The sequence below is a fragment of the Dromaius novaehollandiae genome, chromosome 6, assembly GCF_036370855.1.
Source record: "Dromaius novaehollandiae isolate bDroNov1 chromosome 6, bDroNov1.hap1, whole genome shotgun sequence".
NCBI lineage: Eukaryota > Metazoa > Chordata > Aves > Casuariiformes > Dromaiidae > Dromaius > Dromaius novaehollandiae.
This window is the reverse complement of record NC_088103.1, coordinates 8,994,222-9,019,712: the sequence shown is the minus strand read 5'-3', so window position 1 is coordinate 9,019,712 and position 25,491 is coordinate 8,994,222. Positions and strand designations below refer to the sequence as shown.

Here is a 25,491-nt window from a genome sequence, read left to right as displayed (position 1 = left end):
TCCCCTAGACTGCATTCCTGATTTTCTATTTGAGTTGGAAGCAGGCAAACCACTGCCAAGGCCAAAATTTGTTGCTGCTCTCAAATGGATGGGGAGTGTGCTTGAAGGGGCCGTTTAGAAAGGAGTCACAAATCCCGTCAGGAATATTCCATTTCACGGATTTATTACTTCTGGTGACTGAGGTTTCAAAGAGGAATGGGCACTTCATGGGCTGGGATTTTCATGACTTTTTTTTAATGGCTTCCTGGCTGGTTTTGTCACTTGCGATTATGTGTGTGTATGCATGCGTGTTAGAATAAATGAAAATATTTCTATGACAATAAATAGGTATAAGTGGAAAGATACTCGTTTTTATGTTATCTAACCATATGTGAAAGAAAAACAAATGAAAAAGCCTCCCTCTTGCATTGCCATGCGTCTCCTGATTCTGCTGATTCACTTCTGTTATTAGGACCACACTGGCAATTTCTTGCTGTTGCTTCTTTGTTCAGCAGCCCCTGCTGAATGTACTTGTTTTGATAAAACAAGAGCTGGGAAATGCAATTAATTAGCCAGTGCCTTCTGGAGAGGCAACTGGCGTTTTCTGTTAGTGTGAAAGGGACGTGGGGAGTGGTGGAGGGAGAGGTTTGTTTCTTTGCTTGCTTTAGTTATTTTGCAAATTGCTTGGTTCTTGCTGAGAAATCCATATGAAGCGGCCTTTCCACTCTGCAGCTTTTTGGTTGCATCGGTTGCAAGGTGATGAGGAGGAGAGGGACAGTCTGTGTGGCCGTGCGAACGGAGCGCCCTGGGAAGGTGCTTGGTTTGTCCCGCAAGCAGAATAGTAGGTGCTTCCCTGTGTTGTCCTGTGGACATTTCTCCTCTGACCTGCAGGCGATGGCTCCTAGGCCCACGACAGAAGCATTTTCAAGGTCTTTTAGCTCTCCCCAGCTTGCCTCTTGTTTCTATCTGTCTTCTTTGCCAGCATAATTGCCTGGATATGAAATCAAAGGCAAAACTCCTCTGTGAGAAGTATTGGGATGTATTTATCTGCTTCATTTAATCAGCCATACCACCGAGTGGAAGCAAAGCATGTAGCACAAGCAGGGCGAGAGGGCACCATACCTGACCAGTGCTCCCGAGGGTCCGACCTGCGCTGCCAACCATGGTTCAGCGTCCAAGCTGCGTCGGTGTGGTTGGTGTTCTGGTTGGTGCCACACAGGACGTAAAGTGACCATCTGAACCTCAGGTGTCCAGGAATAAATACCTAATACCTGCCATCCTCGTCCCTGCTCTTATGTTCTCAGCGAAATTTTGAGGTTGCTGTTTGAGGCAGGAGAAGTAGGAGAGGTCACACTGACCAAATGGGTTGGCCATCAGCGAGAGCTGCAAATAATCCTGCCAATACACAAAGTCAACAGGGAGCCATCAGGGTGAGCACGATGTTGTCTTCTTGTTCGGAGCAGGGTGGAAATAACGATGATCCCAGGTTTGCATGTTGTATACCGCTGAGTAGCAGGAGTGGCATGTAGGGGAGGCAATTTTTAGTTTGGCTGCAGAAGTTTTACCGTAGTTCATGCACTGGTTCTCTCCTCCACAGGCTTATTTAGTGGTTTTCTTGAGTCATTGCCACCACTTGAAGATTCAGAAGTTTCACTGTGGAGTAGCTTGTGGGATTTTTCAGATTGCCACAGCTTAACTTTGTAGTGAAAAATGGAGTTCTTCAGTAGCTGCTCTGTGTGCAGCAGTCTGTAAAGTGTTTTGGGATGAATGGTGGTCTGAAAGTATGAAGAAATTGTGATTTATGTTAGTGGTGTCTCCAAGTGTCAGTGTGCGGATAGAGGGATTCTGTTCAGAACCTTTCAATTTCTCCTGTATATCATCTTCTGTCATCACTTGCTTGGCCTGGCTTTAATTTGATATCACTTGAGCTAAAATGCTTTAAGACATTTGCCAGCCAGTTGGCTATTGAGTTTACGCAAGATACGGTTTTTAAATTGTATGATTTAATCATAAGAGTATGCTCACATTTCAAACTGACAACAGGTACCATTTCATCAACAAAATACAAAGTTTGGAAAAAGTCTGGAACGAGGAACATTTCCTTCCCCTTCCAAGCCAAAAATACATATTTCTTAAGCAGATGATCAGATTGTCTGTCCAGCTCTGATAGACACATGCTGTGGTGGAGCTTGGCATTGCAGTATTCACTCTCCAGGGGAGTTAGCATAGCTAGGAAAGGATGTCGTTGCATCCCATCGATGGAAATTAAGGTCTTCCTTAATGGAAAACATCCCAGTACACCTTGTGTGATCATTTTTATTTTCCTATTTTCATATCGATATTCCTGTTGTTTCATTCTATTTGGGATGAGATGAATGTCTCATCACTGTTCACCATAAAGCAAAGATGACTGGCAAGAAAAGGAATACAGGGCTTAAATAATTTATAGCTCCATGCATTCATTTAAACACATCAAGTAGAAGAAAAGTAACTAAAACAGACTCTTTTCATTTTTTTTAAATTACCCTTCTGTAGCCTCAACTTTTCTGTGGCAGATGGAAGAACATAACCATAAATATGTTTGCAAGAGATGCTGAAGTATTTATGTGGCATGGCACGGGTACCCAGTAGTGACTTCCTTTCAACAAGAAACACAGATGAAAGCTGTCTGCAAATGTTATATGTAGATGAGTTTCTAAATACCACTTTAAATTCTAATTTTATATGAAATAAAAGCTCCTGATAACAGATGGAAATATTAACCACATTTTAAAGAGAATGAAGTCTGAAACTGCTCGTCACTCTTCAGCTGGCGGTCTTTGCCGCACAGAGGTAGCAAATAAGCTCTGCCATCTGACAGATAAGCCTCCAGGATTTTGAAAATCTCATCCAGTGCAACTGTGAGCCTCCTGTTCCCTTTCTGCAAAAGACGGAGGATGACACCCAACTGTTTTGTGTAAAAAAGGAGAACCTAAGGGAGAAACTTTGTTAAATGGTAAAGGAGGGAAATAATTAAACATGCAGTTTGTATCTGGATGAGACTGAAAATGAAAAGCAGCTGCCTTTCCTGAGACTGTGGGAGAGTCCTATAGGTGTGCCTGAGATGCTGTGAATTACTGCATTTCAGATCTCAGACCAGATGGGCTTTGGTCCCCTTCTGCCCAGATAAGATATGTGGCCATATCACAGCTATTTAAATCCCTTTCCACGTTTACCAAATCCCTGGATGTTTTAAATTGTTTTAGGATACGTCAAGTACTTAAGCAAGCAGGGTTGTCAGGGTGTGTAATGACGGGATGGAAAATGTCAAGGATGGGTGTGAGCAACATACTGAGAATAAATTATCCATCCTCTTCAGTCTGTCACTAGTGATCGAAATGTTTGTATAGTGTGGTCATGGACTGGGGTTTTCAAGGGTTGCAGAAACCTCGTGCATTGTATTACAAATTAGAAAGTTAAGGGGCAGGGGGAGCTAATACACGTGTGTCTGAGGCCAACAAACAAGCAAAGCCCCTTGTTTATAACCAGTGCTGCATTCTGCTTGCCTCTCTGATCAGTCCGTAGAGAAAACTGGCATTCAGATCATTCAAGCTGATAGACCTGGAACGGGAAAGGGCTGTTGGACTGCATCTGTGGTGGACAGCAGGCATCACTGCCTAATTTCCATAGACTGTCTCCCCTTTCACAGCCCTCTACCTGAAAGCTGTAGCCAATGCATATTGCTCGCCCAGGTCCCCCACATCGTGCGCTAGGCCAGAGGGCTGATAGAAAGCAGCGTGCTGAAGTGCTGTATCTGAGAGGGGACGCTTGGCAGCAAGCTCACGGAGGCCAGGGGGATCTGCTGCTCTTCACAATTCATCTCGTTCTTCCTCGTTGCAAATGCAGGCGCTCCTTTGGCTGTTCATGAAGGGCCGGCAGCCCAGGGTCCAGACAGCGTTGAACACTGTATCTGCGACGGATTCACAAGCTGTGGAGAAAGGAAAGATCGGGCATGTAAGTAACAGGCACTCAGGGGTGTCTCAGGGCTGGGTGGAAGCACCCTAGCCTGAGTCCTGCACTGAGTTGTGTGGTATTTGCAGGTGGAAATGTGGGTTGTCTTTTTCTTTCTGGGTACCACATTTTTATAAATCCAGAAGTTCTTCCCTTCTGCTGAATCTGAGGCTCTTTTATCCCTAATGTGGCAACTATGTGTCACAGAGGAGAGGCACACACTTCCTTCCCTCACTGTCCCCTGGAGCCTGCCTCCTCTCTTGCCTCTCCTAGGTTTTCCTTGCTGATGGATTATGTGGGGTGCTGCAAACAGCATGGTATAACAAGCAGATTTCCTGAAAGATCTCCCCAGCACTGTCTTTCATGATTTCTTCTCCCTGCATTTGTCTATAGTCACTACAAACCAACCTTTCCTGCTCTGGGGGAGTTAAAATGCCAGCTGCTAGCCAGCCTGAGAAGCCTGGCTGTGGTTGCAGCAGGGGAGCTGTTGATACAGTGTGCTTTGAGTGCTCGCCCCTCCCAAGAAACAGGCTTGAAGCTGCTTGTCAAGAAATAAATGGCTTAATGCCCAAGTTAAAGTTTGTTAGGGTTTAACTGGCAGTAACATTGATTGCTGTATACGTAGTAGATTTGGGAAGGCTCTGCCATTGGGACTGTCTCTTCCTTTCTCCGGCTCTAGCCACCTCACTCTAGTCCTGCTGCTTTAGGAGTCTGGTTGGCTGGCACGTATTAAGAGAAGAGAAGGTTATAGTGAGTCAGTAGGGACATCGAGGCTTTGATTAACTCACACTAATGCAACTGGAATGGGCTAGGGATGTTTGTACCCGTCTGAAGGGAGTGCAACCCTCTCCCTCGCTTGCTTCCTCTGAACTCCTGTAAACTCTGTGGAAAAGGTGCCAAATAAGCTGTACGGTGGCAGGGGACAAGAAGGGAGGACTGTGCAACAGGAGTGGCTGAGAGCAGCCCTGAGGGCAGGGAGTGGCCGGTATGGAGCACAGGGCACGGACAGGCAGAGCGAGAGGAAGAGAAGAGGGCTCAGAGGTTTGCTTTAGCAACACTTGTGCGTCCTCTGGTGACCAGGAGACAGGTGCTGGAAGAGTCCAGTCCTGCTTGAAAGCAGGTAAAGGTGGCTTGGTTCAGGCACAGAGCGTGAGCTCTGTTCCACCTTAACTCGACAGGGCCTGTCTGTTGGCTTCATTGCCACAGGCTGAAAGGGGAGAGAGGTGATCTGAAAAATTGGCAGAAGAAAATCTCAGGAGATAGGAAGGGGGCTGGCTGCAAGAGATCCTGTAGGTAAGGGTGACCATGAGAGACTGGGTGTAGTTGGCCTGTAGCACTTAGGTCTCAGTCCACCTCTTTGTTTTCTCTTGATCACTGCAGGCTTTTTCTAACCATTTATCTGTGATCAGGTAGAAAGCCACCAGCACTAGTACCGGTGTCATGCAGACTTCCCCATTTGTCCTAATCAAGCTACACCTTGGAAAACAAATGAATGTTTTACAGTACTTTACAAGAAGACATCTTTGGTGGGGATTAAACCACAGGGGCTGGCTGCAGTAAGTAGGAGAAACATGAGTTTTATTGGGCTTTGGGAATGGAGTGTTCTCAAGCACTCTGCCAGTTGTTCAGATCAAAGCTGCTGTAAACAGGTTTAACTGTTTTAATGTCACATGCCTTTAGTAGATTTTATCCTCATTGTATTCAAGAGGCTGTTCACTGCCTGTCCTGCGTTACTGCCACGCAGCCTCTCTGCAAGAGAAACCCCATCACCCCATCTTACAGAGGATGGGGACATGCTGAAATGGCCTCAGGAGGGGCAGCCTGGAGAGGCCTCCCTGCTATGGCTGACTTCTGGTAGCAGCAGGGCAGATCTTTCCTTCTCCTCACACAGTAGAGGTGCTTGATGTTGGCAGAAGAGAGCAAGAGGGAGACTCGGGCTATCACATCAGTAGCCTTCACAGGACTCTGAACGCAGCTTGTGCCAAAAAGACTCTTCTCAGACTTGTAGACTGAGGCTTTTAAAACTAGGCAAAACCAGGGTGGCTCTTGAGCTGCCGATATGTCACCTGAGCTTTGCTGGCACATGGGCTTCTGGAGAATCCAGATCTCTCCAGCCACCTGCCGCAGCAGCGTATACCTGGGGTCATCCTCATCTCTTATCTGTGAACTAGATCCCACAAAGCCCTGCCCTTGGCTCTCCTACGTCATTGGCCCTTGGCCATGCGCCGGTTTCAGTGCATGACTCACAGGCCCTGGAAGGTTTGTTGTCTCCCATGAAGGTGTTTGAAGTCCTAGAGAGGGCACCTAAGGGTTAAAGGAATTGCTTCTATGTTTTTTTGTTTTTTCTTCTTTTCAGGTGTGTTTCGTCCCATTTTCCAAATGTAAATAATTGTAAGTGTCCAGGCTTGGGGCAGGAGTGTGTGTAGGCAGATCTCAGCACTGCGAATTCTCATTCAGCTTTGACCCATCTGTGACAAGCACAGGGCAGATACGCTTCTCCCTACTGCAGATTTTTGCTTTGTTTGGCAAGGAAAGGACTCCCTGCACACAAACATCCCTCCCTGCCATCGGTTGTTCTCTCTGGAGCAGATCCCCCTGCCCCTGCAGGGGACACGAGCCTACCTTCCACCTTGGAGACGAACCCGAGGCTGCGCTTGAGGTCCGAGCAGATGGAGTGGAGGCACCAGCGGAACTTGGCATCGCAGCGGTATTTGTTGGCCCCGCAGGTGTCGTAACAGATGTCCAGCTGGTTGCAACACTTGGTCATGGCAGGGATGCCCAAATCTAACTGGGGGAGGAACGAAAAGAAGAGTCTCTTGGCTGCACGCTGGCCTCACACTCAAATGTCTGCAACTGCCGGAGGCTACACCCCAAACCTGGGACAGCAGGAGGGAAAGCATGCTCCTCCTTCGCCATCTGACGTAAGCGTCCAACAGTAGTGCAGTCTGCCCCAGTGTGGGGCAGGCCACACTGCCTCCTCTCCTCTCTGCCGCTGGGGAATAACCTCTGGCTGAGAGGTGGGGAACAGCCCCTCTGCAACGTTCGCTAGGTCTCATTCGTTAGAGCTCATCAGAAAGCTTCTTGTTCTTACCAGCGGTGGCAAAGCCCCCTTTTATCTTTCCTCCTCTTCCCAAAACCTGGCAAAACCTCCTTTCGGCCTAGCTCATCTGCTGTAGGTGCTATTAATGCCTTATTTCTCCCAGATGTGCTTGTGAGGCCAAGAAGAAATACAATTTGGACTTGGGGGTTCTGTTCACCTCTCCACAGGGGTGATGGGGCTTGTCTCTGGAGAGACTGGAGTTATTAGCTTATTATAAATTCTTCTTCTTTTTGTCCTTCCTCATCTAATAATTACGAGATGAGTTTTTTCTTCATGCTTGCCCAGGTAAGGAGGAGTTACCACAGAAATGCCCACAAGCTTTGCAATGACATATAGTTTAAAGAGGTAATTTAACATGAAAAATTGACTGTGGGGAGGAGGGTTTTTCAGAGCTGGAATGTGCTTAATTGCTGCAGACTTCATGGGCAGCAGTAATGCACCAGCTAAATAGTGATTCCTGCTCTTAGAGTCTCCTGGGAGTGCTTTTTCCTGGGGGTTCCAATTTACTTTGATTTCATTAATTGCCTTTAAAATTACAAGTGGGTGCAGCATTAAAGGCCACAGGTTTATTTCAGTGCTCAGCAGAAGCAAAAAGCATGGGAGGAGATGGAGTGCCAGCTGTGGAGAAGGCCTTCAAGTACTGCTGTTCACGCATTATGGTAAGTCACTGAGCTGCCCAGCGCTGAGCGCGTTCCCTGTCACAGAGGCACCGGCATTGATCAGGGCTTTGATGAAACTCATTCCTCCGCACTGGCGCTCTGCTTGGCCAAGCACCCCCTTTTCCTCCTCTAGGGCTACCACACTTGGGGAACTTTATCTCTCAGTAACTACTGAGACAGCAGAGCAGGCCAGTCCTTCGTACATGTAACTCCTGTCTACGTGATTCCTCTCTCACTGCCAGCAGTAGTTGGGATCTTAATGCTCCCCGATTGACAGTAAATTAGGAGGGTGCGCTTAGACTGATATGTTCGCCTTTGCTTGCCATCGGCAGCCAGCCATGTCTTTTGGCAGTCGCAGATGCATTGCTTGTTGCCTATACGTGCATGATATTCCCTCCCTTTTCCAGTGCTCTGGCTTCAGTCATTAAGAGGAGAGAAGCTGTCACACAGTCAACATGTAGCACAGGTAAGCCTCTTCCCTCCCCAATATTATTAGTTGGTCACTGTGGTTAGCAAATTGTGCCATTTAGGAATGGTGGGTTAGGCAGTACATACACTTTCGGGTACCTTGAGCCCCAGAAAATAGGAGCTGCAGCCATTTGGTTCTTGAGGTTTGTATTGAGGTCGTGGCATTGGAGCCTTCCCTGAGAAAGAAAGAAAAATGTCAGGAAAGCCGATCTTCTCAGAAGTAGCACCGAAGAGGGAGGAGTGGCAGGCAGCTCCCCTCTGGTCTGCACCCCCAAACGCTTTCTTCTCCTCTAGGAGATGCAGGGACTGAAAAAAAGGGGACTAGAGCTGGCTGAGACACTGCCCCTGCTCTCAGCCCAGACCCCTCGGAGGCAGAGTGTGTCCAGGCAGAGCAAGATGGTGCTTAAAAAGGGGGGTGGAAATTGTTTCTTTCAGATGGACAAAGAAGCAGTGCAGCTCTCTGTAGCATCGGATGACGGGAGGCAGCTCTGCAGCCTGGCTCAGCTCGTCCCTCCTCCTGCACAGCCACTGGAGCACTGTGGGGTATGTGAAGTGGGAACCCAAATGTCAAAGCTGGGCTGAGCCCAGTCCCGAGGTCTGGGGTTGCTCCCAAGCTCTTACAATGGGCAAGTCCCTCTTTGCAATGTGAGTTTTTTGCAGTTGAGCAGCCCTCTGTGCTGAAGCTAGTGCCTCAGATTTCCCAGGCCTAGCAGCTTTCCTGAGAGCTTTGCACAGCTGGGATCACCCATCTGCATTTTTAACTCTTCCAGGACACTACTAGCTTAGCAAAGGGATTTCTTTCCATCATTGCTCACTCTCAAAGAGTGTCAGTGAGCTATGGATCTCTGCAAAGTTGTGCTAGACCTTAGTCATGCTCACTGCATGTCTGGTCTTACTCTGAGTATGAGGTCATCTTGGCCCGTTTCCTGCATGTGGAGGTGGAGGTTCACCTTCTGCAAATCGTTTCTGTCCCTTTATCTCTGCACTCCCTTAGTATGCTGCTTTGTATGCACAGAAGAGCAAGAATTTCTTCGCTGAATAATTATTTACCCAATGTAGAAAGAGTCCAGCACACAGCTAAGAGTAGCTTCAGCAGCAATTTAATCTCTTTTTCTTTGCTGTGAAACTGTGCAAACCCTCCTGTCTGCCTGCCATCCCAGTCTGGGGCTTTACATACAGATGACAGAGAGCTCTGGATGTGAAGGGTGTGTGCTACTGGTTATTTGATTGTGCCCCTTCCCGCCTGGCACCACCTCTGCTCCCCACGTAGATGTGCATGCAGATGGAACTGCAGCTCCAGCTCTGCAGGACCGTGCTCCAGTGGGAGACACGGCTCCCGAGGAACAAAGGAGAAGGCGTCAGCTCCTTCGACAAACACTCATGACTCGCTTTTCCCAGGGAGAGGTGCCAAGCCAGATGGAGAGGTCCTGCAGACTGGATTGCTCTCTTAGGTCACCAGCTGGACTGGTGTGCATTAGCTGCGTCCTTGACGAATGCCAACCCAAGAGAAGCTTTGCTCCTGGTCAGATGTTTAGTGACAATGAACAGGGCACCAGGCAGTTCCCAGATGCTGTGGTGCAGGGTACTGTTGAGTCACAGGGAGTATTGGCTCCCTGCAGGCCTCTGTGGCTTGAGTCCATGTCCATTTTTGACACCAGTTGTGTTTATTTTGGGGCAGGACTTTAAAACATGTCTAATGGGGTCCAAGCAGAAGCTGTCCGCGTGGAAAGGAGATCTGCCTGTTCCCTGTCCTGTCTTATCCTCTTTCCTTCATCCCTGCCTCTAACCTAACACTTCTGGTTTGGGGAGGGCAAATTGCCAGGCTGCCACGCTAGGCCTGTGCGCCTTGACCCAGCTGCGCAAAGAGCTCGCTTAAAGATGGGAGGGGATTCTCCCTGGAGAGGCCAGGGCTATCCTGTTTCTAGGGCCTTGGAGACCACCCATCACGGATTCTGGTTTCTCTCTGCATCATCATTTGATGTGTGCTCATTGCTTCTTCTACTTCTGCGCCAGCTGGGCGTATACAAGGGAGATCTTAAATGCAGAATGAGGTGTTAAAACTGGACAATTGAACTCTGCTCCGGGAAGACTTTGCAAACTGTGTGAATGCTCCAACAAAAACATGTTTGAGTTAAGCCTTCTGTAAGTCCGTCACCTCTAGCATTAAATTTCTGCTTCCCTAAGCACTCTTAGAGAATGTATACAGATAGAACTAATTTAGCCCTCAGGACAGGGGTGGGTTCCTTTAAGCTTCATTTCCACTGTTTTCTTCTTGCTAGCACTGATAATCATTTAAGACTCTTTTTCCCCATCTTTCTGTTAAGGTACCTAAAGTACCAATGGAAATATAGCCATAAATCCACTATGTTCTTGAGAAGGTGACACAGCCAAATGCCTCATTTTTCCAAATGCCTCAGAAGGTTATATGCAGGAATGTCCCCAGCATTTTCTAAATTAAAAACTGCTGGAGCTGGTTTTTTTAAACAACAAATTTGCAACAAGCAAACAACAAACTGAAATCCCATCCAGCTGTGAGATGCCCGTAGCCAATTTTCTACAACCCTACAAATATTCAAAATGCACCAAGGCTTTAATTGTCTGCAAGCCAGGATAAAGCTCTCCAGTTTACATTACCACTGTAGGTCTGGGGTTTGTGTGGGAGGGTATTTCTCAGTACAACACAAACTATTGTTTCTGCCTTGTGACCCCTTTGAATAGATCAGATCTACTTTATGCTCCAGAAGTAACTTTCCTAGCGCAGCAACCAGTGTTATTTTGGGCAGGTAGAGTTGAGTTAACAATAGGCAAAGAGCACAAATCAGTTGGTTGCAGCCCACTGCCATTGCAAGACTAAATATTGCTCCAAAAAAATACCTTAGTTCCCTCCAGGTGCACTGACAGTGCAAAGTAACTTCTGAGTTCATGACAGATTGCACATCACGCTCTTTTGGTGGTTATGCTTTAGAAAGAAGGGATTAGGTCCAGAGATGGGCTGAATCTGTAACCCAAGGCTTCCAAGCCTTGTAATGAGAGAGGAGGGCTGCACCCAAGTCTGGGTGTATTCTGCAGCCTGGTTCCTGTTTTGGAAGGGGCCAGCTGAGACTCAGAATTCAAATATCCTTGAACTGTGGTAGAGAGCAGAGGCAAGTGCCAAATCCAAGGTGGATTTTGCAGGATGGGATCACATTTTCAAGACTGACTTGTAATATTGAAGAAAAGAAGTTATGTTCCTGCAGCATGTAATCAGTTAGGGGGTAAGGTGGCAGGTCAGTGCAGGAGTGAGAATGTTTTGGGATATGGAGATACTGTGTTTCCAGAGAAAACTTTCCATTAAGCTGAAGTTACAACTATTATAATATTTTAGAAAGGTGGCTTTAGAAAAAAAAAAATCTTATGTGAGGATTGTAGTGATCCGCAAAACACTGAAGTGCCTGGAAGATGACTCCTTGTAGGAAACCTGCCCCCTCCTCTCTGAAAAGCAAAGCTTAATCATTTGTAAAGCACGCTTCTGTGAACTCTTTCTCAGCTAGATAAAATCTAGGACACCATAATTAACTTCTCTCCCTCATCTTGTTTTCTAGCTAACCCTAGAACAGAAGCAAAGCACGAAGAGGCATTCCTGACTCTACATGAACTACATGAACATCTACTCCGTGCCCTTGTTACCGTTGCTTGCTTCCCCTTCCTACAAGCCTGTCTGTGATGGAGAAGGAAGTCGGTAGGTCACATTGGCTATTTTGCCAGCTGTATTTTGTCAGGGGCCTGCTGTGGTGGGTCTGCTTGCTGCAGGGCATTGCTAGGGAGGGACACCAGGGGATCGATTTGGGCACCACAGGATCTGACCAGCTGCAGCATGGTGAGGAGCGACATTGATGTGTAGAAGCACAGCACTGCTGAGAAAGCCTGTTCTTTGGAAGAAGGTGTAGTTTAGGGCACTGCCTTGTTGGCATGGCCTTAGAGAAGGGCTGAAGTTGAATTTCCAGTAGGAAGTGAGTTTCCCTGATGCATTTTAATATCTCCGGGCTGTTGCAGCTGTGCCAAGGGACTGGAGAACAGCCAGCTAGCTGCAAGGGATTTCTGGCCCATGGAGGAGGTCTCAGATGCCCTGGTGCACGCTGGCAGGGGGAAGTGAATATATTTCTGGGTGAATAGATGATCTTGGGACCAGCCCCTTGCCATGTGGAGTGGTGCCTTGTTCCTTCTGTGCTAAGTGAGGGCAGAGCCCTTTAGGGCTGTGCGGGGGAGGGCGACTTGGAGGACTCTCTTCCCGCAGCCTGCATGTGCCTCCTCATCCCAAGTCCCTCGAGATGAATCCGAAGTGCTGTGCCAAATGTCTCAAGTCCTGCCTGTCCAGGCAGCTGAAGGAAGCTGGTGAGGGATTTAACTCTGGTTCAGGCTGTTTCCCCCCTGAGTTGCCGGAGAAGTTTTATAAGGAGGAGCAGGCATCTGCCAGCAAATATTTGTGTAACCCTAAAGTGCTGAATTAAGGGGGCGGGCAATCCATCAAGTTGTTTGTTTTTCAGGCCTCAGTGAGTGCTGAAAAAGCAGGAGGAGAGTCCAACTGCCTGAACAGCCAGAAGTCTAGTGCTCAGCCAAAGATGGATGTGGCAATTACAGGTAAGTCCTGACCTTTACCACAGCAAAACAAGCTATTATCAGCATCTCTCGGCTGGAATGGGAGTGGAAGGCACCATGTTTACTGCCTGCCTGCAGAAAGAGTAACCAGGCCCTCATTCGGCAGCAGATGATAAAGAGGGGAGCACAGACCCCCAGCGGGACCCCAACGGCCGCCCCCCCCCCCCCCCAGCGGGGCCCCCAACGGCCGCCCTGCAACGGCTGGGTCTCGCGCACAGCCAGGCGCCGGCCTTGCCGCCCGCCCGCGGAGTCCCGCGCCCATTGGCTGCTCCTGCCCCCTACCCCCGCCCCCAGGGCGGAGCAGCCAATGGGTGCTGTCGCCTCGGCGTGATGGGCGGCAGCGGGCGGAGGCGACGGGGCCACGAGGCTGAGGTAACGGTCGGCGGGGTTGAGGCGACGGGTGTGCTGGGCGGCTGGGGAGGTGGGGCTGAGGTAACGGGGCCGCCGGGCCGGGAAACGGGGCTGAGGAAATGGGGCCGCCGGGCTGAGGTGCCCGGCTTGCTGCGGGGCCGCGGAGCTGAGGTGACGGGCCCGCTGCAAGACCGTTGGGCTAAAGTGCCGGCCTGCGGAGCTACGGTAACATGGCTGCCACGCTGAGGTGATGGGCTTGCTGCGGGGCTCGGGTAGCGGGGCCGCCGAGCTGAGGTAATGGGGCCGCCAGGCGGAGGCTCCTGGCTCAGTGGGACTGACTGAGGTAATGAGGTACCTGGGCTAAGCCTGGCTTGGCTGCGAGGCTGAGATGCTTAGCTTGCTGCTTCCTGCTCGCGCTGTCTGCAGGTACAGCAGAGGTCTGAGACAGAGCTGGCAGAGGGAGGACAGGTGTATACGCCTTTTTAAAACAAAGCAAAAACTGAACACCCACCCCACCCCCCCCTGAAAACAGGTTACATCTGTTTTTAAACTCTCCCTGCAGCCCTGCTTTGGCTATGAGTGGCTGCCCTGCTGCCTTCTTGCCCTGACAGGGAAATCGGGTCCCAGCCCCACAGCCCACAGTGTCTGCATCTCTCCTGGTGCCCTCACTCCTGGCCCAGGAGGGAAAGGAGGTGCTTCCTTTTGGCTGCCTCTGTGAGGGAGCATGTTACAGACAGTGCAGCACAAGCTGGAGGGGGATGGTTTGCTTTCTGGAAGAAATGAGATGCATACAGCCTGTAACTGACTTGGTGGGATGTCTCCAAAGCATGAAGTTTGTGTCTGTGAAAAGCAGGATGAAGCTGGGGGTGGATGAAGGTGCTGGTGGGGGCAGCTGCAGACAGGGAGGCTGAGGTGACAGAGGACAGGGTTATTGCTATGGGGGCAGGAGGGGAGGCTGAGGACACAGCACAGTCTGTAGGAAGCCTTTTTGCTGTTCCCAGACAGGTTGTTTCAGCTGTACCCTGTGCGTTCTCAGGGTGCCCTGCTGATGGCTGACGCCCCTCAGCTTGCACTGCTTATGCCTTGGCCTGCCCAGCGACCTGCAGAGACTGCAGACCTGTGCCGTAGGGGTGTGCCTCAGCCCCGGCTGCAGCACCACCAGTCCTGTCCCCTGCCTTCCCTGTGCACACTCCAGGCTGCTCTTGCCCTGCTGTCTCTGAGATGTCACCCCCTCCATCCTGGCCCTAGGACAAACCAAACTCTTCCTTTTGTGGTAAATCACTCTAAAGTCCAAAGCAAGCAGCAGCTGCCTCATTCCACCTTCAGTACTAAAAGTTTCTCCATGGTGACAGCAGGTCTCGTTTACCTTCCTGTTATCTCCCCTCCTCCTCCCCACGTTATTAGTCAACTTGCAACTGCTGAATAACGACACTCCGAAGGTTGCTGAGATTATGGCCACTGGCGACACTGACAACCCCTTCTGAGTCAGGTCTGCACAGGTCGCTTGTCCTTCGCTCCAGGGCCTCGCTGCCTACCCTGCTCCCTCTCCTCAGGGGTCCAGGCGGCTGGGCAGCGTGGTTACCTACAGGTGCTTACTATGAGACCTGTATCTTCTTTTGTCCCATTATCCCTCAAAGAACACAGTAGCCTCAAGATGAGTCTGTTCTTGGTCAGGGGAAAGATGTGGATTAGGTTTCCCTGCAGTGGCACCAGAAGCGAAGTTGTGTGTGTCTCTGGTGACTTTTCTGTGACAAGCGCTGTAGATGGTCAGGTCACAGACACAAGCCTGCTCGTCTCAGGGGAAGTGCTGTGAGTTTTCACGCACAGGAAAGAGGGGAAAGGGCAGGGAGAGAGGAGCCAGCAGGAATTAGGTGCTGAAGTGGAGGCTGGCACCACAACTCTGAGGGCCCCTTAAGCATCAGATTTGAAAGGTAACACAGCATATGCAGTGCCAGAATACAGCAACCTTGCAAAATTCATAGACATGCCGCTTTTACTGATTACCCTTCTGCCCTCCCCCATCCTGAGGGCCTATACACAGAACTGACAGACAATGTCTATTGTAGCAATCAAAGCAGTCAGCAGACCCAGCTGTGCAGTATTTTGCCCCAAGTCCTTGGGGTGGGGACACCCTTCACTTACCATATCGACATCTGTACTGACAAACACCATTTTTCCCCCCAAGCAGTTCCAAGAAGGAGTCAAAGTAGCTGTTGACTGCTTCGAAGCTGTCCCGGATGGCCCCGATGCCCCAGTCTGAAGAGGATGACTCCGTTGGGGGAGCGTGGTGGACGATGTTCTCCTGTGCTGTTTCCTCAGTGCATTGCCCTAAGCCCAGGCCCAGGCACAGAACTGCTGCCTCAAAAAACAGCCTCATGCTGCAGTCCAGATCCAGGCCTCAGAGGCCCTGTGCACGCAGATGTGCAGGCAGGGAGGAGTGGGACTGAACTGGTGTGCGTACAGGGCAGGTAAGCACCTCTCTCCCCTGGACTTTATACACTGCTGAGGGAGCTGGGATGAGGTCACGGCAATCAGAGTGCAAAGTGCACTGCAGGGATTTGGTCCAAGTTCGTCTCGCAGAGAAATGCTGGGCTTTGAGTTGGCACAATCCCGCCGGAACAGGCTCAGCCCTCTGCAGCACCAGGGCTTTAACTGCTGATTTCCCCTTTCTGGGGCAAAACCGCTCACGGAGGGCCTGCCAGGCCCTGCAGCCCCTTGTGGTTGTAGCGGGCAGGAGAAACCCTGGCCTGTCCCATTGCCTGGGCTGCCTCCCCCTCTCCCCTGCCTGCTGGGAGGTGAAGAGTCTCTCTTCTTCCAGACTGCCTGCCACTCGGGCAGTGAGAGTAGTAGTCCAGTGACAGACAGAGGAGCACTCCTTGCTCATGTCCAGGGGTTCCTGGTCATGTAATGCTGTGAGACAAAGCATCCACCAAAGCTACCTGCTGCAGGGGGATTGTCCCTAGCACAGCCCGTGGGGCCCTGGGTCTGACATGCCTGCTGTGCAAAGGGGCTTTCCGTGCCCACCTCCCCAGAGCAGATAGTGTTACAGATAACCAGCACACTCGGGGCAGAAGGACCCTAAGGTGGCGGAGAGCCTTGTCCTGCGTGCCTCTGCTGTGCTGTGGCTGGAGGTGCTGCTGGACCCTTACAAGCCTTGTAGGGTTGATGCAGCAGTTAGTAGTTAAGGTTTAGAAATACCAGATTTGGGGAAATTCCCTGGCACGCCCCCTCCAGCTATAGGATCAACGATGCGGGTGAATATCTGCCCTGGATGGCACTCTGCAGGGCTGGTGTTAGATGGCTGGTTGCTGTAGCGCTGCTTTCATGAAATACCAGTGTTGCTGAATTAAACATGCAGGTAGGTGGCCCACACCGTGCAAAGGCTGTCCTAGAAACTTAAGCCTGGTGACAGGCTTGCTGGGGTAGCTGCAGGTCCTGGTTCTGGGGTGGGACCCAGCCCGTCAGGGACTTGTGTGGTATGCACAGCTGGTGGGGGTTTCGAGGAAGGTTATTCGTAAAAAAACAAAACAACCAAACACCAACAGCAATAGACAATGCAAGTTGGTGGCAAAGAATCAGGAAGGCAAAAGGCTTCAAAGGGTTCCAGCTGCTCTCAGAACACTTCTGATGTGTCCCAGCACAGTGCTGTCTTCCGGAGCTAACAGCCCTGCAGGATGTCAACTGGCCAATCTCTGTTGACTCTGAGGGCCAACTTTTCAGAGGTCAGCTCTGTTTGCAGAAGCATCCAGGCTTTCAAGTGGAGGCTCTCTAGAGAGCAGGGGAGTGGGTCTTTCAAACATATGGCAAACGCAAGCACAGATACTGACATCTCGTTGTGTTGCAGGAGACAGCTCCGCAGCGCTGTTACTTCGGAAATGCCAGTGCTCTGCAGCACCCAACTGCCTACATCCTTCTGCACCCTGCTCTGCCTCCTGTGCTTCAGATGCGGGATAAGGAGGAGACACTACAGCTAAATCTGGGCTTCTCAGACAGGTAAGTTGGAAAAAAAGTGGGGAAGGGGAGAAAATAAGCTGGTTGTCCCTCTGCTGGGAAACGCCAGTGCCATGTGGAGCTGGAGCCCGATGCTGCCTTGTTGCATCTGTTTTGCTGCATGCTGCTGACTGTATTCATGCTCAGTGCAACCCAGAGAGGGGCTGTGAGGGTTCCTCAACTCAGTGGGCAGAGATGCTTTGATTGTACAACTGCTGCTGAATGATGCCTCCCCTGAACGCTGTCACGTAGCCCGAGACAGGCGGCACATAGGTGTTAGTCAGGGGATGGAAGCTCGGCAGAGCTGTTGGACGAGGAGACGTGTAAGGCGTGCAGGAGGTCCCAAAGGAACCACAGATCAGGACTGCCTTTTGGGAGATGGACTCCAGGAGAGAGGCGGGGAGCACCAGGGAAGGAGGCTGGCAGTGTCCAAGCTGTGGACGAGGAGGAGGGAGCACTCCAGTGCCAGGTAAGAGATTAGGGTGATGTTTTGGGTTGAGATAAGGGTGCTCGATGGCTACTAGATAGTGCGTTCCCTGGATCCTGGGCACCTGCAAGGCCCTGCCTTGGTGGACCTTTGCAAACAGACCCCACCTGGGTCTGGCTTGTCCCTCACAGATGGCAGTGGGCCATACTCATTAGAAATTGTTATGAGCAAGTGCTGGTAGAGGGAAAACCAGGTTCAGCAGTCCTGTACTTTGTCTTTTACTCTATGGAGCAGTTTCTGTCCCTGTTGGCTGAATCGCTGCCCTGCATGACATGCCGGATTGCTGTTGTGCTCCCAGCCCTCAGGAAGAGTCTGGCAGAAATTAATGTAAAGAAGACCAAAGCAGATTTCAGAAGTAACTTGAAAACATCCTGTAGAGCGACTGGGTGGCTGTGCTCGGTGCTGTGCTTTTATGTTGAGCCCTTTACGGTTGCTCTTGAGTTAATTCCAGAATATGGCTTTCTTTGTCAGTTCTTATTCCGTAGTGGCTGATCCTTGTGCTGTTTAATGTGGACAGCTAGGGAAAAATTGTTGGCAGGATTGCAGGGAGTGCAGAACGCAGTGACTATTGCATGAGCTGTCCATGCTGCACCGCACAGGACGTGCAGCCTCGGGGGAGGGTGGCTGTGGGCAGAGGCAGCCGAGCCAGGGCCATTTGCAAAATCAATTGGAATTTGTTAGGGAAGCTAAGCAGGGCAGTGGAGGAGGGGGGAGCAGCCGGCAGCACGCAGAGCCTGGGAAAAGCAGAATCAGAAGCTTGGCTGCTGGTTAGTCACTTGTTATCCGGGTGCAAAGTTTTGTGGCTTACTGTCTTTTACTGCTTCACCAAGAATGCGGCAGCCCCTTCACCCTGCCCTAGGGATGACCCATCCTCTTTCCTTTCTCCTGCTTCCTTCCACCCTCCCCACCCCAGGCTCTCAAGACATTTGGAATCCAACTGCAAATATCTTGGTTGCACCCAAATTCCAACATTGAAAGACAAGAAAAAAATGTTGGATGGAGTAAAACTAACAAATGCCACATATCCCCCCATACTGCCCCCCCCAACACATAGTTATCTCAGTGTAGGGAATCACTGCTCAGGCTCAAAAGAAGTGAGGATTTCTTAAAGCAGAGGTGGATAGCCTGTACCTAACAGGTTGTCTGGCCTCTCTTCGACCCTACCCTCTGAGACTGCAAATACCCCCACCCTATGCCAGTCTTTATCTCTCTGAGGATCTGAGAGAGATGGGTATTTTTTGCTGTGATGATGAACTCTGACAACCAATTTCTGAACCTCATCTCAACCTCAGGATAAGCAGCTCCTAACTTCATATATTCATTTCTCGCTCCATAATGCTTAAATATAGAGCAGCCCTCAGGCTGTGATGAGTCACTTCTAATGACCCTGTCAGACAGTTGGCCTGTGCTCCTGTTCAACAGGAGGGAAAGCTGCCTGCAGCCACACGGGGCAGAAACCCAGCGCACAGCAGTGCAGCTGTACGTGTGTGTCCACGTCATCTGCTCCCATGCTGGACAGAGCTGGAAACCCTGCTTTGGCTTCGCACATCAGCCATACCAAAGCAAATGCCTGAGCTCAGCTCCTGACAGGGAAGCGCAGGAGCAGGTCCAATTCCTTCTGTGCATTTTTTAAGAGTACAGTGTTATTTGTACACAGTGCTGCGTGGTGAGCTCTGCCGGGAGTCTTCCCTTCGTGTTCTGTTAGGGATGGGGGGAAGGAAGGGTGTAGAGACCAAGCTCTCTCTGTGTCAGGTTTGGTTGGCTTGATGAGTTGCTGATTGATGGTTAAGCATGGCCTAAAGGGGACTAGGCTGCTTGCAGTTAAGGTTTCTGGGTAATCTGTTTTTGGTTCAAAGCCCGGCTTGGGAGGCAGATGAGTCACTGATTATTGGAACAAGAAAAGCAGCTTGATGATGAAATGTCTGAGTTCCTAATAGAGGCAGGTCAGAGTTCAGCTGCCGCAGGGAGAATGGGTATGGGGTTAAAGACCAGCTCTCGGGGAGGGGGGGGGGGGGTCCGACCAGGGTCTTGGTTTGGTCCAGTTGCTCTGTGGGTCCTGACCCATCATTTCAGCCTTCTGTGCGGCGTATCCCCTCTGTCTCATAAGCACAGATGCCATCAGACCCCCCCCCCCATCTTTTCTCTTCCTGTCTTGTCCCAGCGGCGATTTGCAGGCTGTTTGCCTTATCCCTAACGCTTAGAGATAAGGCAACCCATGTTGTTTAGTTGTAAGCTACAGTTCTTACCCGGTGGGACACCACCCCCCCCCCCCCCGCCAGGTGCCGGGCTGCGGCAGTGGGTGTAGCTGTGCCAGAAGACCCCTGTGGGACAGCTCTGCCCTGGCTGCCCTGGGGTGGTGGGAGGTCACAGCGTTCAAGTGCTGCTCAAGGGTGGCACAGAGGCAAACCACAATCCCCACCCCCACCCAAGAAACCCTCTCTTCCATGGGAGATGGTTAAGGCTTGTCTAGCTGCAGGCCTCCCCCAACCCTCCAAACCCTGTGCGGCTGCAACACAAACCAGGCAAAGGCAGGGCAGCATGTCTGACTGCTGCTAAGCCAAGGCAGTGCCTTCTGCTGGCATGGTAACACCGGCCCAGTGGTCAAGTCTCACAGCTGCAGCTCACAGCACGTACCCATGAAGGAGGGAGCTGGCTTCAGCCATCGCTGGCCCAGGGCAAGGAAATGGTGTCTAAGGGCCGAGCAACTGGAAGTTAGACAAATAGAAACATCCTGAAAGCTAGGACAGTTGGAGTCAGCAGGTCCCCTTAAAGGACAGAGCTGTGTGGCTCTGTTCATAGTCTTATGGCATTGACCCACCTGGTTTTGCTGAGAAGGCGCAAGGAAGATGTTTAGCAGTAATGTATGGAATAGCTGGGAATGCAATACATTCAGATTTCCAATAAAAATCACAGACTGCAGGTATGCTTTAAACTTGCTTCCAGTGGCTGCCAAATCATCTCCCGTCTGTGGGTCACGTTTGGGGGGGGGGGGGGGGTTGCCTAACTACAAGGTGAGCCTCACTGTACCATTCCCCAGACAAAAGGATTAAGACTTCTAACCAGCCCTTGCTACTCTTGTTGCAGATTCCTGATGACCACAAACTACTAGGACTACTAGGCAAAGCACAGGAGTGCCCATCACGTATAAACTGCAGCAGAAGGCTTGGTTAAGGAAGAACTCAACCTAAACTTTCTACGTAAGTGTTCTATTTCCACCCCCTCATCATGCTATTGGTGTCTGTGTTGCAGGATATTCTGATCTGTCACCCCTCCCCAAACTGTTCGAATTGGGTGTTTGTTTGAACTCTTGGCTTCAGAAAGCACAACAGTTTATCATCCCCCCAAAAAAGGGTCTTTTAGCCACTGACACTGTTGCCCTATTGGCAGTACCTAGCCAGGACAGAATAGAGGCGCTTGTGCAGTTCCCAGCTCCCTAGTAAATCCCACAGCAGCTACTGCCATAAATCAGCATGTTAGAGACAAAGGCACTGAGACACACGGACGCTGCAGAGGAGTCTGCCTCCTTTTCTTGATTTTTTTTTTTCCACACAGCATGCTTTCAGTCCAGCCTCCTTTCCAGTCCATTAGTGCTGTGTTTCCAACTGAGACCCAAAGTTCAGGTGTGAGGAGGTGTTTAGTGTAATCTGTCATAGGAGCATCTTCTGCTCCTGCCCAGCTAGATTATGAAGTGAAACAAATGAGCTTAGTTTTCAGGAAACACATCTGGTGAGAAAGATCTGGATGATCAGATTTACAACAGCCATATACGATGAGAGCTTGATGTGGAAGATTTTTTTTTTTCCCACTGCTAATGGCAGTGGCTTTTATTTTAAGCCTTTTTTTTTCCACATTAAAAACTTTTATTACAAAAAGATTTAACAGTAAGGCAGTTTCGCAATTGTCCGTCACTGTGAGCCAAACGGTTTTCAATCATCTTTAATACAAAACTAGATTCACACAGGAGCCAAGCTCTTGATCCAAAAGCCCTTTGAGAAATGAAGGGATAAGGCAGAAAGCAACAATACCACCTGTGTTATCATTTACACATTTAGTATTAGGTGTATGAACACTATTGTAATGGAGAAGGATGAAATATGGATTGTCTATAACCTTAAAAAAAACCCCAACAACTTACCCTTCCTCTTCTAATGATCTGGGTTGGAAGGTTTTAGTCTAGTGTGCCTGAGCAGACTTGAGTTTGTGCTTTTGTGGATTTTTTCTTTTCTAAACCAAGCAAAATTTTCCACTGGCAAAAGACAAACCATTTCTGTTCTCTGCAGAACTGCAAGTCATCGAGTAGTTCACTGCTTTAAAAAGTCATGCACTGAAACGTTTTTAACTCCCTAAACAATGCCTCTTAACAGACCTTTCTTAAAAGCCTATTAACACTAGAAATACTCAGTAGTAGGTGAGAGGAGGGAGGTAAAGTGGTTAGCAAACTTCCCAGATCAGATATTGCAAAACAGCTTCTTCCATGCCTGCTGCTTCTCTTTTGGTGTTGCTCCAACAGGGATGGGAAGTCACTGCTCGCTATAACCAAATTGTAATTTCTCATCACTCCAACCCTTCCCTTTTTAATCTGAGACCATGGTGTTTTCTTCTCCTGTGACAGTACCTAAAGCAGTTGCTGGCACCTTTCATCCAATATTTGTCTTTTACCTTACTTAAATTCCACAATTTTTAGCTTTTAATTATTTTACTGTGTCAAGGAACGCCTCTGCTCACTTTAGAAAAACAGCTTTTCTGTAACAGCAAAACTAGATGCTGTTTATTAAATGCGTTCATTGTGATAACGCATTGATTTCTTTTTGTGCTTGTTAGCTACCCAAAACTGGCTTTTAGATAAGCATTTATAGATGCCTTTGAGCTAGTGAGAGAAAGTTACTGCCCCAGAATAATACTCCTAACACTGTATTATCCATTGTGTTCTTTTTTCTTGCAGGAAAGTGGCAGGACTTACTTGCAGCCATAGTTACCAAAAAACAACAGCTTTAAAAGAGCCAACAAGATGAGAAAGAGAAAACCACAGAGAGGAATGGAGATGAATCAACTGACACTGTGTAAAAGGGAGAAAACTGAGGTAAGTAGAAATATGTTACACTTTTTAATAGTTACAATCTAGCACACAAAAAGTATGCTCTGATAACTCATTTTGGTGAATCTATTTATTTCAGACACTGCTCTATTGTACTAGCAATTTTGATGAAATGAGCAGTACAGCAGTGAGGGGGAACTTTTTTATTATTTTTCTTGTTTTTTTTATCTGTTTTCTCAAGTGCTGGATGGACTTTAACATCTTTGAAAAATCACTGGCAAAACACAAGAAGGGGCAGGGCTAAGGTTGAGCAGTTCTGTAGGTCCCATTGCTAATAGGTTTAGAAATTTAATGCATTTTCCAGCAAAGATTTTAAGTCTCTTTTGTAAATACACCTTCTGAAAGTATGCTGTTTCTCAAACTATAGTACCTTAAACTGTATTCTCATTGTTCCAGAGGTATTTCTAACATGTTAATAGTTGGCTTCTTCTACCTTTTGGCTCAAGTTTCAAGATTTTATTGAGGCAGAAAATCCAATTAACTAAAATTGGAATTTTTTCCTTGGTAAAGACTTCAGGCTTGACCCCTACATCAGTAAAACCATCATCATCCAGAAAATTAGACTGTTTTAAGACAGGCAGAATCTGGTGCAGATCACTTTGATTCTTGTCCTCCTGCTAGTGGAGTATTTAGACGTTTTGCTGTAAATGCTGCTGTTGAAAAATGGCTTAGGAAAGCGACCCTCCCTGCAGCCTCTGCCCCCGCTCCGCTTAGCTCTTTCTGTGCTGGGAGGCAGTGGGGACGGCAGTTATTTCTCCTGCAGGGATTTGAACAGCGGGACAAAAGCTCAACAGCTACAGCAGCCACAGTCTCATCTCCCTCAGAGGTTTCAAATTCATCTCAGTGTAAGGATGACTCGTCAGAAGCGAATGTACCTGAAAGTCACTGACATGCAAGTTCTTCCAGTGCGGGCACCAGTGACTCGGGGACTGTTTTTCTGCACGCTGGCCACGAAACAGAAAGACTCCGACTCTGGCTGGTGGGGAGAGGAGCAGTGAAGCAAGCAGCACCAAAGCCTCTGAAGGAGGCCCACTTCCCTGTGCTTCCTCGCTCACGAGCACCAGTGACAGCTAAGAGGAGGGGGAGGCAGCACGAAACGCTTGGCTGCAGCGGAGGCAGCCCGCACCAGGTAAGCGACACCAAACTATCAAGAGCAGGTGTCTTCTCTAGCATCCTGTGCAAATAGTTGCCCTGTGATTAAAGGCATGACACTGCTATGGCACGCGTTCAGCATCCACGACAGAGAAAAACATACGCAAAATAAAAAGCATCTAAAAAAAGATTTAGGATTATAAATAGGCCATCTATTTCTCACCAAACACTCAAGAAGTGAGAGGACAAAGTTGGCTTTTCGGAAATAAGAGCGTTCTATGGTGACTGCTTATTATTACCTAATCACCTGAAGTCTCAAAACCAATTTGAAATTCCAGTATCCTAAGGCACGATTACTTTGATTAATGAAGATGGCAACATTCCCATCCCCACTGCCCAAGGAATAGATGTAAGAGTTTATTACTAAGACAGAATAAAAGCAGCATTTGTTTCCTGTTGTGTGGACAAACTTACTGAAGAAAAGAAAAAACGGCAGGAAGACGGGCTGTAGTTGTCTGGCTGCTCTGATGCAGGTGAGCATTTGACACAGCATTGCTAAAGCATCTCATCTACGCACACGGAACTGCTGGCTCACATTTTCAAGATTAAAAGCCAAATTCACCAGAGGCATAAGAAGGAAGACAGTTCACAAATTTGGGCTACTGTGGAAGTGGAAAAACAGGCTAAAACAGACAATAATCACCTGTTCCCCAGAGAAACACAAAGCATGCCCACAGTTTTCAACAGTAGTGGTCAGGCACTCTACAAGAGCAAGGAGTCCAATGTCTGGAAATTTAGGAATATGAACTGGTTTAATACAGCCTTCCTAGAAAACAGTCCTCCCATTACATCATCTGGTGAGATTTATTTCACCATTAGCAGACTGACATTTGCGAGGACTCTAAAGCAAACCACCACTGGCTTTCCGGGCTGAGCAGCGAGGCTAATGGTGAAGGGCACACCACACGCAACACCACTGTTAGTTGTGGCTCTGATCTGTATTTTGTCCTCTTTTTCTGTAACACTCGTAGACCTTTAAAATCAATATATTCTGTGTATAAAACCGTAAAGGGATATTTTAGAGGGAACTAAAAGCATGTTTGTTTTGTCCACAGATGAAACACTGGTGTAGTTGGAGACTGAACCTGTAGTGGAGTGTTAGTCAACTGTAAACTGTAGGAGATTTGTGCATTTTACACAAATTGAATACAGAAGAGAAAAAGGAAGAGTCTGCATCATTCCAACTCTGATAAAGTGCACGGTCTTCGGAACTCCTGTCCCCGTTCATGGAGCCATTTATTGGATACTGCAAAAACATAAAGGTATTTGATCACTGCACCTGTGTAGCTCCTGCTTCTGTTTAAGTACATGCTGTTTGATGGCTTTCAGTTAAGCAAAGGATCATTTTAACATACACACACACACAAATATAGAGCTGGTTTAATAAATCCAAGAGGAAGAAACTTCCAATAGCTGCAAAATTACGAAAGACTATTAAAGTAGATCCCTGGTACTAAATCTTTCCTTTAGAAAGGAACTAACAGTTTTGGCTGCTTTTTATCCCATCATGAAGTCCAAAGGAAAAAGAAAACTAAAACAACCCACAAACAAATCCCGAACCTCCCCCTCACAGGCACTTAGAACA

At 48.8% G+C, this 25,491-nt stretch overlaps 2 protein-coding genes and 1 long non-coding RNA gene across 7 annotated transcripts in view; 1 reads left to right on the top strand and 2 right to left on the bottom strand.

Moving 5' to 3' along the window:
- Positions 1–1,965: 1,965 nt before the first annotated feature.
- On the bottom strand, positions 1,966–15,559 carry PLA2G12B (phospholipase A2 group XIIB). Of its 2 annotated transcripts, none has more exons than XM_026106004.2 (4): positions 15,325–15,559; positions 8,284–8,372; positions 6,592–6,757; positions 1,966–3,946 (listed from the first exon to the last, which is right to left on the bottom strand). In XM_026106004.2, the coding sequence occupies exons 1-4, from the start codon at positions 15,557–15,559 to the stop codon at positions 3,828–3,830; spliced, it is 609 nt and encodes a 202-aa protein (XP_025961789.1). In that variant the 3' UTR covers positions 1,966–3,827. The 2 variants fall into 2 exon arrangements, with proteins under 2 accessions (XP_025961789.1, XP_025961790.1); XM_026106005.2 differs by having other exon boundaries at positions 8,296–8,372.
- On the top strand, positions 3,863–20,919 carry LOC112986629 (uncharacterized). Of its 2 annotated transcripts, XR_010389638.1 has the most exons (10): positions 3,863–3,972; positions 6,326–6,890; positions 7,645–7,728; positions 8,136–8,194; positions 8,632–8,739; positions 11,778–11,914; positions 12,720–12,813; positions 15,368–15,650; positions 17,027–17,175; positions 20,744–20,913. It is a non-coding gene; the product is annotated as an uncharacterized LOC112986629 (long non-coding RNA). The 2 variants fall into 2 exon arrangements; XR_010389637.1 differs by having other exon boundaries at positions 6,326–7,728; positions 20,744–20,919.
- A 661-nt stretch (positions 20,920–21,580) lies between these two features.
- The window catches only part of P4HA1 (prolyl 4-hydroxylase subunit alpha 1), a 40,215-nt gene continuing 36,304 nt past the window's right edge, over positions 21,581–25,491 (bottom strand). For all 3 annotated transcript variants that reach the window (XM_064513600.1, XM_064513601.1, XM_064513599.1), the window contains exon 15: positions 21,581–25,152. In XM_064513600.1, the coding sequence (XP_064369670.1) occupies positions 25,082–25,152 (71 nt within the window). In that variant the 3' untranslated portion in view covers positions 21,581–25,081. The remainder of the gene's footprint in view (positions 25,153–25,491) is intronic.